Source organism: Tuber melanosporum, assembly GCF_000151645.1.
Source record: "Tuber melanosporum whole genome shotgun sequence assembly, scaffold_94, strain Mel28".
In the NCBI taxonomy this organism is placed as follows: Eukaryota; Fungi; Ascomycota; class Pezizomycetes; order Pezizales; family Tuberaceae; genus Tuber; species Tuber melanosporum.
The window spans coordinates 49,854-66,161 of NW_003299144.1; the positions used below are offsets into that span (position 1 = coordinate 49,854).

Genomic DNA, 16,308 nt, shown 5'->3' on the forward strand with positions numbered 1-16,308 from the left:
CCTTTATGAGGTTAAAACTCCGCCTCCTTTCTACTTTTTCTTCTTATATTAACTACAAGCTTCAATATCGGTTCATCTTGCTCAAGGTGGCTCTTCCGTTTATTGAGGAGGATTTTGTCTTTTCTTTTTATTTCTTTTTTTTCATCTTTCTTTTATGCATTGCTTGTAATACAGTCGCACCCCATTGTTCCAGACCTCACTCTACCAGATTCCCTGTTGTTCTGGATGAAATTCTCAGATCTCTGAATAAATTTACACTGAAACTGTACCTATTGTTCTGGATAATCTGCTATCCTAAACAAATTCTAGAATCTTAGGAAGATTTTGGCCATCTGGTACAGTGAGGTGTAACTGTACTTCAAAAAAAAAAATTTGGATCTTTTTTATAGCCTCTCACACTCTCCTTATATTATCACCCCCAGGTCTACATTCCTTTACAGTAACCTATAGTGAAGTGAGTCCCCAGTCTGGCAAGAATGCCCATACTATCTTTATAGGCCAGTGAGTATTTTTATGTACATTTTCACTATGCTGGGGACTCATTACACCATGGGATACTGCAGCTATGTATTTATATTTTCCTATGCAATGAATTTCATGTCTTAAATATCCCTGCAGGCTAAGTCTTGTACGAAAACATCACACATGGCGCTTGTACAGCTGCAATATCATTCATTCTCCCCTAATCCTTGACATTTCTTCACCAAACGGAACCTCGCCTATGGCTAATACCATGCCGCTCATGGCACAGGATTGAATTGGTGTTTTTTTTTTGATGGTGATGCAGTATTCCAAAAGGGAAGCGACTTCAATGAGTACTGGTAAAGGGTGAGAGTTGGCTCTTATCTCTTCATCTCAATTTGTTGCCTCTTAGGCCCCTTAGATGTCCAGAGGTTGGGAATAGTTCAAGTGTACAAGTACTTGTACTGTATGATCTTGGTGACAAAATTTACTGACCCCCCCACGCGGTTGACAAAAAAACTGTCACATACAAACTCCAAGCAACATCACAACGGCAATCACATTTCTTCAGAACAGATTTAAAGTACAATAACAATTAAATTAAACCTTTAATTGCCAGTCATTGCACCATCCATAGCTATTACATCTTGAAATCTATTGGGCATAGACAAAATCCACTCATTAATGTGCTCTTGAGATACCTTCTCCCAGCCCTCATAAATCAACTCTCTTGTAGTCTCTTCATCAAAATGACTGACTCACTTGACTGTTTGCTTTGGCCCCTGCCAGCAATTTTCGATTGGAGAAAGATCGGGGAAATCATAGCAATTGAAATAAAATTTCAATCCATGTTCCCTCTTCCATTATTGTACAATGTTTTCTTTCTTTGTACTCGGTGCTTTTGGATCCCAAGCTTTTCAACCTCCTCCATGCCCACTATCACCATCTTCTTCTAGCACAAAATCATCACCTTTTTTGAGCCATTGCCCAATGACAGGATCCAGAATCTGACTGACGTAGACTTCATGTGACATCTTTCCATTTGAGGACTTTGCATTGTAAAGAATCATGTCTGACTTAAAGTTCCATTCAATGGCAGCCCATCCATGCTCTCTTTTAGTTACCTTATTTTCATCAGATAGGCTTTCAACAATACAATCTGAACAGTATCGTTGACCAGGCTTTGTGATGATATATCCAGTTTGTGAGAGCCCATAGCCAAAGTGTACCTCATCAGAAAATCGTACAACTTTCCAGTCCTCAGGGTCTGGATATCTTTTGAGCATGATTTTCGCATAGTCAACTCTATGCTTTCGAGTACTTGGATTTATCCATCCTTTACGGCAAGCCATGCACTGTCTGTAGCCCATCATTCCCATTGCCTGTTACACTGTTCGTGCACTAACCTCCTCACAGCCTGCCTCAAAGGCTAAAGCTTGCCATGATAGTTTCCGTGCTTCCTCACCATACTCTTCAAGTCCGATCCATTTTGTGGATTTCATTCCAACCCAGTTTTGATTTTCATCCTCTCCTTTCCTTATCTAATCTGGAGTTATGATATCGCCGTGTTGCATTATCATGAGGATTTGTACTTAAAACTTTGTGATCCTTTTCCTCTACTTTCTTACTACCGGTAGCCTAAGTATCAATAAATTTAGCCTCTAGATCTTTACAAGTCTCTGAAGATATATGAGTACTCACCTGTTCTACTGCTTTATCTGCCTCTTTCATCAACCTCTGACCTGCATGGGGATGCATTCTATAGAAGCGATAAACATCATTCTTGAAATAGGGTGTACCGTTCAAGCCTCTGATCTCGCTTAGGAATTCCATTGTGCCAAGAACTTTTGCTTTTCGTAGAGTATCGTAATGAGAATTTGGGTCATGGTCAGCTCTCCGTTTTTCTGTTCTTCGAGTGGCCATTTTGGAAATTTTCGGAGGCGTGTTCGTGGTGTATGGATTGTACTGTTTTGTGTGGTTGCCGTTGTGATGTGCCGTTGCGATGATACTTGGGCTGTATGTGTGACAGTTTTTTTGTCAACTGCGTGCCCCTCCATTTTACACTAAAAGTGGCTGATTTCACGCAACCACAGCTCATCCAAAAGCAATAAAGAACTGATGAAATTAATACCATAATGTAGGATATTACCTAGGCTTTGTGAGAAAAATTTATCAGAATTTTCGCCCTGCACAATAATGGCTGGGAGCTTAGTGTCCAGATTGAACACGGTTGCAATGTACCTTTTGTATGGGAACCTCATCCAAAATTGGAAGTACCTTTGGACCACTCTCATGCTTTAGAGAATTGTGCCATGAGCAATTATTAACACAGCTTGATACTCAAGGGCAGTAATATCTAGATGTCACTAAGAATGCTAGTGAATTTTTCGATTTCTTGCAGAGCAACAAAGATGTGATTTTGCAAAGCAAAAACACCTATTTTTGGTGTAAAATGGGGGAGGGGGTCAACGAATTTTGTCGCCAAGCTCGTACTTGTACTAGTACAGCACCCAAGGGATGCTTTCTACTCGTCAGGTAGCAGCAAGTGCTCCCGACAATACTGCTTCCGGTTAAGACCCAAGACTAACCTAGGCCATCAACAGCGCTAAAAAGATGCAAAATCTGCGCACAGATTAGGGAATGCGTCGGGATGCAGGCTCACACTTGACTACCGGTCGCCTGCAGCCTGACTTGATCCCAACTTCCATCAAAAATGTCACTCAACTGGGGTACCGGTAATCAACAAACCGAAATGCATTTTAACTGGAAACATTTACTACTTTCTTTTGGTCTGTACACCCGATGTTCATATTCGCGCAGTTAAAGGCATCCTTAGGGTAGGTGCCATGGGTGGCCCGAAATCTTTATTCCTCCACCCATAGATCCCACTAAATTCGAGAATTCTATTACCAGCCCCTCTCTCAGCATACGCAATCCGAATAATTTCAGTTACATCGAGCTGCACTCGAGAGTATCAGTAAAGGCCCAACCGACCTTACCCGGAGAGGAAGCTCCAGGGGCCTCGCGTGGGGATCAGGTGTGAGTACTCGAGTATAGTACTTGTATTCCCGGTTCTTGAGGTAGTACAAACATTGCGGAAAACTTTCGCTAATACCCCAGAGTAGTACGGTTTCGAAAGTCTGGGGAGTTGTCCGTTCTGCTTGCAAGGCAAACCCTTAGTTATGTTTGATATTTATGTCACCACCGCCAGTCGCTTAAAGTAAGTAAGTGTGTTTCTGGATAGCATGCACGCGAGTACAGTACTGTACTTGTATCTCGCCTCTCATGGGCACTAGTACTGCAATTCTTTCAGATATATTAACTTATATTTTTGGGTAAAACAAAAACGCCACTCACCACCAATTTGGGGGAGGCTGGGGTCGGAGAAACAAACATTCGCCAGGCTAGCACCCGGGCTAAGCTTTTCGTCGACCACGAGCGTGAAATATGAAATCTTTTTTGGAATCGTTTAGTCTATAGTAGATAGAAGATTACTGCCGGGTTGAGATTTGCTAGGGATTGAGGGGGTACCCCCGAACTTATTAGGCAGTATATAAACCTCTGATAGGCCTCGGTGTTATAGCTTCTTCGGCAGCAGGTGTCAAGCTCCGTCCTCTCGTTCATCCACTATCTTAATCCTTTGGTTTTTTCAAAGGAACAAAATTAAAAAAATTATACATTCTTTTGTACTAGCACCGTGTGCTTTTCTTAGCCGGGATGTTCGCTTTTGCCTCTCTCTCGATCTTTGCCAGTCTGGTGACTGCAATTCCACTCATTGCACGTTCTCCTTCTCCATCTTGCACAATTACTTCCATCGACGATGTAGCCGCTTGCAAGAAGTCCTGCACGGATATCTCCATTGGGGATTTTACCGTTCCTGCGGGGCAAACACTCGATTTGACTGATCTCCTCACAGGGACCACCGTTACGTTCACAGGAACTCTTTGTTTTGGCTATAAAGAGTGGACTGGGCCACTCGTGTCGGTTAGCGGAACAGATGTTCATATAGTTGGGGCTCCCGGATCTGTTCTTGATGGCGACGGAGCGAGATGGTGGGATACCAAGGGAGGCAATGGTGGCAAAAAAAAGGTGCGTTGATCTCCTTCTGAATCCGTCGGGCCGGCGCTGAGTGCAGTAGCCCAAATTCTTCGCCGCACACGGATTGAAGTCGTCCTCGATTACCGGATTAACTCTCAAGAACACCCCCGTTCAAGCTTTCAGTATCAGTGGGGTTGAAGATCTCCTCCTGTCTTCGATTACCATTAATAACAAGGATGGAGATGTCAATGATTTGGGACACAACACTGACGCTTTCGACGTCGGAAGTTCCGATGGTGTTACTATTGAGGGTGCAACAGTCTACAACCAGGACGATTGTTTGGCCGTTAATTCAGGAAGAAACATTAACTTCCTGAATTGCTTCTGCTCTGTATGTGTCCACCACCCCGAGGTGATATCTGGTAGGTGGATCTAACATCGACCAGGGCGGACACGGTATTTCAATCGGTAGCGTTGGTGGAAGGAAAAACAACGAAGTCCGTGGGGTCACCATCAAGGACTCTACAGTTGTCGACTCGGATAATGGTGAGTGACATTAAAACTTGCCATTGTGGGTGGCGGTCTGTCTGACCGCACTATCTCATCAGGTATAAGAATAAAAACTGTCAGCGGTACTACCGGTTCCGTCAGTGATGTCACGTACTCCGGAATTACGCTCAAGAACATCTCGAAACGCGGAATTGTCATTCAGCAAGACTATGAGAACGGAAGTCCTACTGGAGTGTCCGTTGTCCCACAGCCCCCAAATTGTGGAATAGTTAGCTGATCCAATATAGACCTACTGACGGGGTTCCTATCACCGACTTAACGATCACCAACGTGAAGGGTACCGTTACTTCCTCTGCGACGCAGATCTATGTCCTTTGCGCACAGGATGCTTGCTCCGACTGGGAGTGGAGTGGAGTCGAAATTAGCGGAGGAAAGTATTCGGACTGTAAGAATGCTCCTAGCGGAACATGCTAGATTTGGGGCTGGAACGAGTGGCCGTGCCCAGTATGGGCGACCCCCTCCCGCAGTGGTGTGTACAAAAGGGAGAGAAATCTAGACAACGGGAATGTCCATCATCTATTTAATTTAAAATTAATCGAGAGCCATTATGGTACGAGTGACCGTCCATGCCTATGCCCCCCCTGCCATGATTCTATCCAAGGCGGCAGACCACTGCTCTCTCCACCCACTCATGCCCCCTTCCCAATCTGGCAACTTCCAAACCTCAGCCTTATTTTTCTTCTCCATAACGCTCTTCACCCTTCCGCTCCCGACAACAATATCAGAAATCCCACTCTCATCCACAACCTCCGCATCGCCTTCAACAAGCCAAAGCGTCCGATTGACAACGAACCCCATCTCGAAAAGCACGCCAACAATGACCGCATCCTCTACAGGGATGTTGATCCAAGCCCTCAATCCCCCCCGTTCCGCGATATCAGCGACGGTGCCCAGCAACTTCCTGACGACCTCGACCCCGCGCACGCTCTGCTTAACCCCCTCTGCAACCTCAACCTTAGTGACCAACAGCCTCCCCGAATCACCCAAGCACGTGGTGAACGCCAGTCGCACACCGCTAGGGTCCACGACACTGAGCACATCCTCCTCATCAACCAGCGTCGCTTCATCCTTATACGTCTCCCGAAACCACTCCCCGTCTTCGACAACCCTCCCAATACTGTTCTCCCCCCCCGTATGACCTCTGCGCTGGCTGCCGCCACACATGCGCATCTCGTACAGCTGTGAAGTGCGCGTCGCCTTCGTGTACAATTCTAATATACTCTTGTCGAAGGAGTAGATGCTCCAGTTTGGATTTATCGCAAGGAATTTCGGGATACGATGCTTGAAAGACGACACGGAGGTCGGTGTCGGTAGGAATAGGTACGTGCGGTTCTTTGAGCGATCCTTCGGCAGTTGGGTGGTGTACCAGGTTGGGTTGTTGGAGAGCGGGATAAAGCTGGGGTAGGAGATTAGGTGGTGGTGGGAAAGGAGGTCGTCTGACATGTCTTTGGTGTATTTTGTGGGTGATCTTGCTTTGCGAAGAAATTATTTGAGGAATTGAAGAATGGAATGAATGAAGGAAGGAAGGGGTTTATCAATTGAAGAATTTCGCTCTTTTCATGCTAGGGCGCGGCCACCGATGGCTGCGCTAGGTGTTCATATATCCCCTCCTTGTCGAAGGTTACACAGGAGCTTCGAAGGGTTTCCGTTTCATAGATTTACGGGGAAAAGGATGGGGGGGGGGAAACTGAAACGCTCCTGAAGATTACTCTTACAGCCACCGCCGTTTCATCCCACGGCGGAGGGTTGGGTTTCAGTAATTCAGTACGTTACCTTAGTGTAAGGTGGGAATAGCTTGTAACCAAGTAGCCCAATAGCTCGTATTGGTAGGAGCTCGGCGCCGGTAGACGCTTGTCCACTGTTGCCAGCAATGGTGCTACTCCTAAAGAAACAATCCTAACTACTCATTCCTTACCACTACCCCCTGTGAGCGGAATCATGCACCGAAATAACTACTCTCAGCTTAAGCTTGTAAATCCACCCCCGCCCTCGACGTCTGACCCGCAACGACTTGCTCCGTGATAGGGTGGGAACGGGATGGCACGCTAAGATCACTGGCTGGAATGTTTGGCGGTGTGATACCGATACTGTACAAGTAATGATAAGCCAAAAGCAAAGAGGTGGGGCGTAAGGGGGAAACACAAGTGGGGGAGGGGGGGTGGTTCTCGTGATGAAACTCGGTACAGCGCTGTTAATAGAAACTTGAATAACTGAACCGTTCGCTATGCAATCGAAAATCTCCTTCTCGGGAAAATGGGAGAAAAACACGGCGAAAGCAACTCCCTATTTCGCCCTTCCGAGATGGAAGTAAAATTGTTGGACCTTACCCGGGGAGGAAAGCCCAACAGTATAATATTATACGTATGGAACAGGGTTCAATTTTTTAGGTTTTTACCGATCGGAAAGCTATATGTGAATGATTGCCTCGGTTGGTGGAGGCTTGTACTCGGTGGTAAACATAAGTCGGGCGCACTTCCTAAATAGGCAAGCTATTTATATAGGAACTAAATCAAGGTAGGAAAGTTGAGTGATATCAAATGATGACAATACATGGAGGATAAAAGTCAGGTGTACCTTTACAATTTCAAACTAATATTCTGTAGGCCCTCCATCTGCATTAATGACAGTCTGTAATCCTTAGAGTATGCTATGAACCAAGCTCTCCAATCAATCTTTAGAAATTCCATGTCAAATACTAGTATTTAATACTATATCTAATATAAGAATATTGCCAATTCTGTCCCAAGTCTCACCCAATTCCATTTTCAAATCTAATTAAAACACTTTTAATGAGATTCAAATCTGGTAATTCTGTGGACTACTATATCTACTATATTTCATTAGGTTTCCAATATTGAATTATGGTACCTTTATGACTTATAGTACTAACTTTTATAACTCCCATCCAATTATATCTATTACAGAACTCATATCAGAACAGTAACAAATCTGGTTCTATTACAGTTTTCTAATAGAGTATAATATCTATTTTGCTTTTTTAGGAATAAAAGTCAACCTTGATTTTTGTTATAAATTAACTATTTATATTATGCAATGAGCAATAATATACAACTCCTCCTACCTCACACTATACTAATGTAAGTAGTGATCTACCTATTAGGAATTTACTTTTCCTTATAGTGCTGGGTATGAGAGTCTAGATAGAAGCTAGTAGTAAAAGTAGTATGTAAAGTAGTTAAGAGTATAAAGATTTTATGTATACAGTTACAGATAGAAAAAAACAATAGATAGTTGCATGAGTAGCTATCCAACTAGACCCAAACTCCTTTCTTATAACAGATATTACTGAGTAAATAATCAGTACTGGATAACTTATCAACAATTATAAAAGCAGATAATTCTCATTTAATAGTATATATTAGAAAGTATGATATATTATATCACATTAATTGTATTTAATTCTAAAAAGATTCAAGAATTATTACTCCAGCTCCAAAATCTTCAAATCTTACATATAAATTATGAGTTCAAGCTACTATACATAACTGCCATGCCTAAAAGTTTACCAACATATACAATGCTACTCGAGCCTACAGAATTACTTATGGGCAATTTCGGAAAGGCCTTACTGGAAGTCTTCTCTAGTGTGAAGTACATTTGACAGAGCAGAATCTAACTAAAATGGAAAAACAGGTTATTGTTATTTAGGTTAAACATTTAGACACCTGAGGGTTTCTACAACACTTAAAGTATGTTAAGAGCCTTGCAACTGATTTTCTGAAAAGTCATAGTACTCAGAAGAAAGTTTTAAGAAAGAATTGAATGATTAGGCTTTTAAAACAAAATTCTATACTCTAAGCATACTTTATAGTACAGTTCAATAAATAGTGCAGCTTTGCAAATAATCCAATTAATATTTGAGATTATTTGAAAAAGGTTTTTAATTAATCATTAATTATCAGTGTGTATACTTATTTTGATACATTACACTATAGTTGTAAGAAGTTACTTAAAGACATAATATTCTACTAAAGAATGGCTACAATATAGATAAGAAAGTGATTTTAATGGGCTGGTTAACAAGTATGAAGATGATCTGCCAGAAGGGGAAAAAGCAGAATTTTAAGTTTCATGACAGTAGACAGGAGCCGATTACAGCAACCAAAACAATATCTACTAGTAGTTTTATCCTACTACCTCATATTGTATGCAAGATTATTATACAATATAAAAACTAGTACACACTTGTAGAAGTAGGTGATAAAGCATTTTTTAACTGTTCTGAAACTGGATGGTCAAATTAAAGATAGGTTAATTATATTTGAAAAACAACTTTGAGCCTAATACTGAGAACCAGTATGTCTTGCTTTTTCTTATTTAAATTTATATAATAATATTGTTATAATAGACTTCTATTTAGATCTAATATATGAAAATAATTTTATTAGATCTCTACATTTTAAATGATTATTAATTTTAGATGGTTATATCTTATATGTTACTTGATGGTTTTTTGACTACTGTTTTGAATATAATATTATTCGTCTCTGTCTACCATCCTACTCTATGTACCTGTTATAACCATCATTAGATATTAGTTTATTTAGTCTTTTATAGCATAATTATTTAATACTTTTTGATGATTGGTTGGAGGATAAAGGTTATAAAATTTACAAAGAAACCTTTTATTTAAAAGTATTCATCTTTAAAAATTTACTGCTAGGAGTACCAGGATCTGATACTGTTAGGCGGAGATAACTTGATAGACTTCAAGATTGTCTAGGCCAATCGAGATTCATTTTTGTAGACGGAGATTGTCTAGGAAGGCTCGGACTTGGCTCGTTTCGTTTATGACTACTAGGAGCGAAGTAAAGTAGGTAAAGTAGGGTAGAATCGTAAAAACAATATTATATTGTTAAGGTCTCGTCTACGTTGCTTGATGATGTCTAAAGCTTGGGAGGCACTTCGATATTTATATTTCATGTCTGAGTGTTCGCAGACTACATCTATTTATCATACAACTATGTACTTCTTCAATCGTAATTCGCAACATCAAGTTTTCTTCCAAGGTGCGAACACCTGTGGACTCTGAAAACCATCACACCCTCTTCGGTAATTACGATATTTCTTCTTAGGAAACGTATTGTCCCCAATAGTAATATCCCGATTAGCAGAGTCTTTAGACTTATAGCCTAGTTCTTAAGTAGAACTGAGTTGGCTCCAATTGTCTTCGCCATTGATAAAATGATCAGTCTTATCCATGGCTATATCTGCAAAGGTGGTCGTCATTACAACCATCGTAGGTCATTTGATTCCGATCCTTTGTAACTCCATACCCAACTGATAGATTTTCTTTGGATGACTTCCTATTCACTTGCAGGAAGCTACTCTACTAGACTGGTAATTAATCCCTCGGTCGGCAACCCTTGGTTGCTCTCTGGGTAGTAGGTTTCAGTAACCATTGTAGTATTAAGAATCACCCCATGACTACAACGTGTTCCGAAACCCAGTTGCAACACTCTGTGAAGTTCATTGGCTTCTTTGGTAGTGTCCTTTGGAGTTCTAGACTCTTCTAATGTATGTAATTGTATCGGTATCTAGTAGAGATTTTTTACTATTTGATACCATCTCATTGTGTGAAATCGTCCCGTTACTTACGGCTCATGCCAAAGGTGTCATGTCTTTGAAGCCTAGTAACTCTCTGAGTAGTTGAGGAATTACTCCGTTCTACTTCCCAGGCCTAGCCGAAAGTCCCCTCTCACATGTCCTGCGAACACGATCCAGTTGGACAGACGGCAGCGACGTATATGGTGTTATTCTAACACCTTCAATTCTGTGGTAATGTAGTCATAGGACACAACTGAGATTGATATATATGATGACGCGTGGGCCCATAAGAGAGCCGGAGGGGGGTGTTGGAGACCAGAGATTCCGATTCCAAGTGGGGTTACCCTACTTAGGGTGGTTCCTAGGTATTGGATTCTGGTATTCCTAACAGATATCTAGGAACCACCCTAAGTAGTGTAGCCTTGCTTGGAATTGGAATCGGTGGTCTCCAACAACCCCCTCTAGCCCCTTTACAGGGCCTGGGTGTCATCATACATATTTATCTTAGTTGTGTCCTGTCACTATAATGCTACAGAATTGAAGGTGTCAGAATAATACTGTATATGTTACTACTATCACTCTAACTAGATTGTGTTCACAGGATTTATGAGGGAAGACCTTTAGCTAGGTGTGGGAAGTAGAACTGAGCAAATCTGTCAACTACCCAGAGAATATCAAGACTTCAAAGATGGGACATTTGTAGCATAGGCTGTAGGTAACAGGATGTTTTCGTACAAAAATACGATATTGAATGTTAAAAGATTTCTATGAAGAGCTAACATATTCTCATCCACCTTATGACAATTAAAAGAGTTTAGAACTCCTAGTAAGCACTACTGAAGAAGCCAATGGACTTCTCAAAGTGTTGCAACTAAGTCAGACAATGTGTTGTTTTTGCAAGTATTGTCACCAATACTGAACAATGGTCAAAGCCTGGCTACATAGAACAACCAATGGTTACCAACTGAGGGATTATCTATCAATCTGGTAGAATAGCCTACTGCAAATTAGTAGGAAGTTATCTAGAAGATATTTGCATGTTAGATTAGAAGTGATAAACATTTAAAGTTGGCAACTTAGGAATGTTGCATATACAACTACTCCTGCAGACAGACTTGTAGATGAAACTAATTATTTCACCAATAAGGGAGATAATTGGGGTCAATACAATTTGACTTGAGAACAAGGCCATAAGTCTAATAACTCTTAAGATCAGTTAATTACTATTGGAAACAATACAGTTCCCAATTAGCAAAATAGTAATAGCCAAAGAGGATGTGATGGTTTTCAGGGTCTCCAGGAGTTTGCACTTCAGGGAGATACCAGATATTGTGAGTAATAGTTAAAGAGGTAAATAATTTGTATAAGAGATAGATGTAGTTCACAAATATACAGACATGGAATATAAATATGAAAGTGCCTCCCAAGCTTTTAGATATCATTAAGCAAAGAAGAGGAGACCTTAATAATATAATATTGTTTTACGAATCAACCTTACTTTACTTTACTCTTGGTAGTCATAAATGAAATAAGTAACCCTTTGAGCCTTCCTAGACAAATCTCCATCTACAAAACAAATCTCAATTAACTTAAATAGTTCTGAGTCTATACAGATCATCTCTGCCTAAAATTTACTCTATTACTACTACGAGTACTATTTCTAATTATAAAAATATAAACAGACTACTTCTAGAAGCTTAAGATAAAATCTATATAGTTAATCATATCTAAAGTACATTTAAGACTACTAGTATTAGTTTTTGTAATTCAAGATGAGTTTTAAATATATTAAAGAAAAAGAAAAAAAAGTTAGAAGTACTTTGTAAAAGCCAAAATCTACTAAGTTATAACTCAACTTCAGGTAAAGAGAATGAGAAAGTTCAGGAGGAGGTTTGAGAGAGAGAAGATGTGGGAATCATATTATAGGAAAAATCAAATAGCAACAACTTGTCTTATACCAAATCAACAACAATTATTATATCTAAAAACCTGTTAGTTTCAGGATTGGAAGTTGAACTTGAACATTTGAGTTTGAATATGTTTGAAATGATATTAAGGTACTGGAAATAGCAGTTTTTTATTATTACAAATTTCTTAGGTAGTTACCTGATAATCACTTATTCAGTGCAATATGTTATAGACATTCTCCAACAACCCTAATCTATACTTTTAACTTACTACTAATAGCATTAATCTCTTATACTTGTGAATTTAAACCATTATACTAAATTGTATGATAATAAACAAATTGAAAATACTAAATCTAATATTCAATATTACCAGAAAGATATAGAATAGAGAAGTTTATAATTATTAGGCAGAGATAATCTGATAGATTTCAGAATTGTCTGAGCCAATATCACGAATGTGACTGGGCATGGAAAATGGTTATCACATGACTCATGATTATGAACCATAGGTATGTTATTATTTTACGCATATGACTTATTTGGGTCATATGACTTATTATGTTATGTTTCACACATGACTCGATTATGAGTTATGGGATGTGCGCCTGGCAAGTATGCCTTGTGAGTGTGCCTTGCGGGTATGCCTTGCATGTTTGATTTATGTTTTGCACAAGACCTCATTATGAGATCATGGGTTTTGTACAGATGACTCATTCGAGTTATATGACTTGTTTATTGCATTAAGATTAGTTTATGAGTTTTTGCACAGGACCTTGCTATGAGGTCATGGGTTTTGAGCGTGTGACTACTTTGGTCACATGATTAGTTTGTTATGATTTGGTTTTACATATGTGACCACTTTGGGTCACATGATTATAGACGGGAAGAACACTATATAAGGAGGCCGATGCAGCCGAGGAGGATAGGTTCTTCACGCTTTGTTCTAAGTACTTTTCCTACTTATTACTTTAACCAATATAAAACACCTTTACGATCTTTATCTTTATTGCAATATTATTGTTACGCCAAGGAAAGCTCTTTGCGAAGAAGAGTTAGAGAAAGCTTACAATAGGTGTTCCTGATAGAAGTCAGAGGTTTTGCACTATTGGCAATGTAGGCAGAGGCCTAGTGCTATCATAAGACTAAGGAAAGAAATATAAGAAGAAGAGAAGTATTGTTTTCCGTCACCAAGAACTAACTATCCAAGGAGGGATCGTTACATTACAAAGCAACACCTAGTACGACACCAAACGATACAAGGCAGCATCCTTCAACCCAGATAGGGAAGGAGATATCGACATTGACAATCAAAACCTTAACCTAGGGGGATTTAGTGATGCCTTAGATCACGTCTCAGCAGAGCCCTCAAGGGCAGCAAGCCCAGTAACCCCAGAGAACAGATCACCAGTCGATAGCTCTCCTGCAGGAACTCCATGACCTGAGAGAATGTCAGGATCATTAGTAACTGTACCACCAGCCCCAGCCGCTCTGGCACCAGGTACTAGCATACTTGAAATGACGGAAAATCAGTTTTAGGCATTTCTAGCAGCAATACGAAATACAGGACAAGGAAATATCCAGCTACTGAAAGCAAAAGAACCCAACACATACGATGGAGCTAAAGATAAGCTACGAATATTCCTAGTACAATGCGAAGGGTATTTTGCCGTCACGGGATATGGAGAACACCACGATGAGATCCAGATTCCCTATGTGGGATCTCTACTCAGAGGACTCGCGGGACAATGGATCATGCCCTTCCAAGATGGAAGGAAACAGAGAGAATGGGTCACGTATGAGAAATTCAAGGCGACACTCTTGGAACAATTTGGAGATCCCAATGCTACGGAGACAGTAAGACGAAAGCTGGAGAAACTCCAACAAGGAAAACAGACCTTTTCAGAATATTGGAACGAATGCCGACTATTGGAATATGAGGCAGAATTTGATGATTCTACCCTCTACATTATCCTCTTAAGAAACTGCAGCAAGAGACTCCAAGAGGCATGGGGAATCACTGACTCACACTACATAACAGCAGAACAATTTGCACGATGGGCAATCGATAAGGAAAGCAAACTAAACATCGTTCCAAATCACTCGAAGAACACTCTAGCATATAGGGTGGCCCAATCATCCAGAAACGTGTATAGAACCTTCAAACCACAGGCAGCTCAAGGTGAAAGCAGAGCATTACCACCAGGAGAACTAATAGAGTTGGATAAATCAAAGGCAACACCTGCTCTGAACCTGTCAAAGGAAGAATATGCTAGAAGAATGAATGGGAAACTCTGCTTGAGGTGCAAAAAAGCAGGACATCAGATAGGAGAATGCAGAAGCTGATCAGACAGTGGATACCAAGAAACTAGGACTGCTGAAAACAACCGCTTCCAAGCTCAAAAGAGGAGCAACATTCACAAAATGATCGCAGAAGGTTCACCGGCGGAAAATAATGAGAGTACTCAGTAAACTGTAGTTGGAGATACCCAAGATGTAGACCTGGAAAACCCATCAAATCAGTGAACTACTATACAGCACTACATTTACAAAGAGGAGAAGAAGACAGAGATCATGTGATGATAAAAACAAGAATACACAATGAAAAGCATGAAGAAACAACGATATATGTAATGCTCGACTCTGGGGCTACCGAAGATTTCATCAACAAGGAAATCTGTGACAAATACGGCCTCTACACCAAGAAAGTGAAGAAAGCAAGACAGGTCTACCTAGCAGATGGAAAGTCAAGCATAATAGGTCCTATAACCCATACGGTAACAGTACCTATGGATATTGACAGCCATAGGGAAACGGCAACCTTTCAGGTAGCAGATCTCAAGAACCATGAGATAGTCCTAGTGATGCCAGGGTTATGAAAATATAACCTGATAATCGATTGGAACGAGAACAAGATGATCTTCACCAGCAAATTGTGTGTAACATGATGTCTCAACAGTTTACCTGTGGTCTACTCGACACTGCTATGGGAAGTGGAAGGAGAAACTTTGCATGCAAAGTTCGCCGAGATAAGACAAGACAAGAGAGTACGGATACAAAAGCTGGACCAAGGGGCAACGGTACCTGATAAGGGTTTTAAAGAGGCAGCAGGACATGACCTGTATGCCAATAAAGAAACTAAGATACCTGCCAATGAGCAGGCAACAATAGCGACAGGAATAGCTATCGGACAACCAGAAGGCACCTATGGGCAGGTAGCTCCCCGCAGTGGTCTAGCAGTCAAACATCGACTCATGACCATGGGGGGGGTGATCGACGCTGACTATACAGGTGAAATCAAAGTGGTCTTGGCCAACCTAGCTTAAGAGGACTATGAAGTCCAGAAAGGCGATCAAATCGCACAGTTGATCATCAAAAAAATCAACAAGGAGGATCTGCATGAAGTAGATCAACTGGAAGAAATCACATGAGGAGACAAGGGATTCGGAAGCCCAAACCAGAACCAGCCTGATACAACAAAAAGAATTGAGATCAAACAGATTACAGCACAAGCCTTTGGACGGTACTATCGAAGAGGAGATACAACAGGAATCCTCAAATGGATATACGAAGACGAGAAAGCAGTTCTGGCAAAAATCAACATCAGCACAGAACTAGCAATCCAAGACAAGAAATCACAAAGCAAAATATGATGGAAAGAATTGATTCCAAAAGAATATCATCAATTCACAAATCTATTCCAAGAAGAAGAAGCTACGGGGCTACCACCCCGAAGACCAGGAATTGACCACGAAATTCAGCT

At 40.8% G+C, this 16,308-nt stretch overlaps 2 protein-coding genes; one reads left to right on the forward strand and one right to left on the reverse strand.

The window, feature by feature from the left end:
* Nucleotides 1-4,179: 4,179 nt before the first annotated feature.
* On the forward strand, nt 4,180-5,484 carry GSTUM_00012011001 (uncharacterized protein; the record flags this gene model as incomplete). Its single annotated transcript, XM_002842283.1, has 5 exons — nt 4,180-4,551; nt 4,601-4,891; nt 4,947-5,046; nt 5,109-5,244; nt 5,298-5,484. The coding sequence occupies 5 exons, from the start codon at nt 4,180-4,182 to the stop codon at nt 5,482-5,484; spliced, it is 1,086 nt and encodes a 361-aa protein (XP_002842329.1).
* Nucleotides 5,485-5,640: 156 nt separating this feature from the next.
* Nucleotides 5,641-6,599, reverse strand: GSTUM_00012012001 (uncharacterized protein; the record flags this gene model as incomplete). XM_002842284.2 has 1 exon in its annotated part: nt 5,641-6,599. The coding sequence occupies exon 1, from the start codon at nt 6,511-6,513 to the stop codon at nt 5,641-5,643; it is 873 nt and encodes a 290-aa protein (XP_002842330.1). The 5' UTR covers nt 6,514-6,599.
* Nucleotides 6,600-16,308: the final 9,709 nt, after the last annotated feature.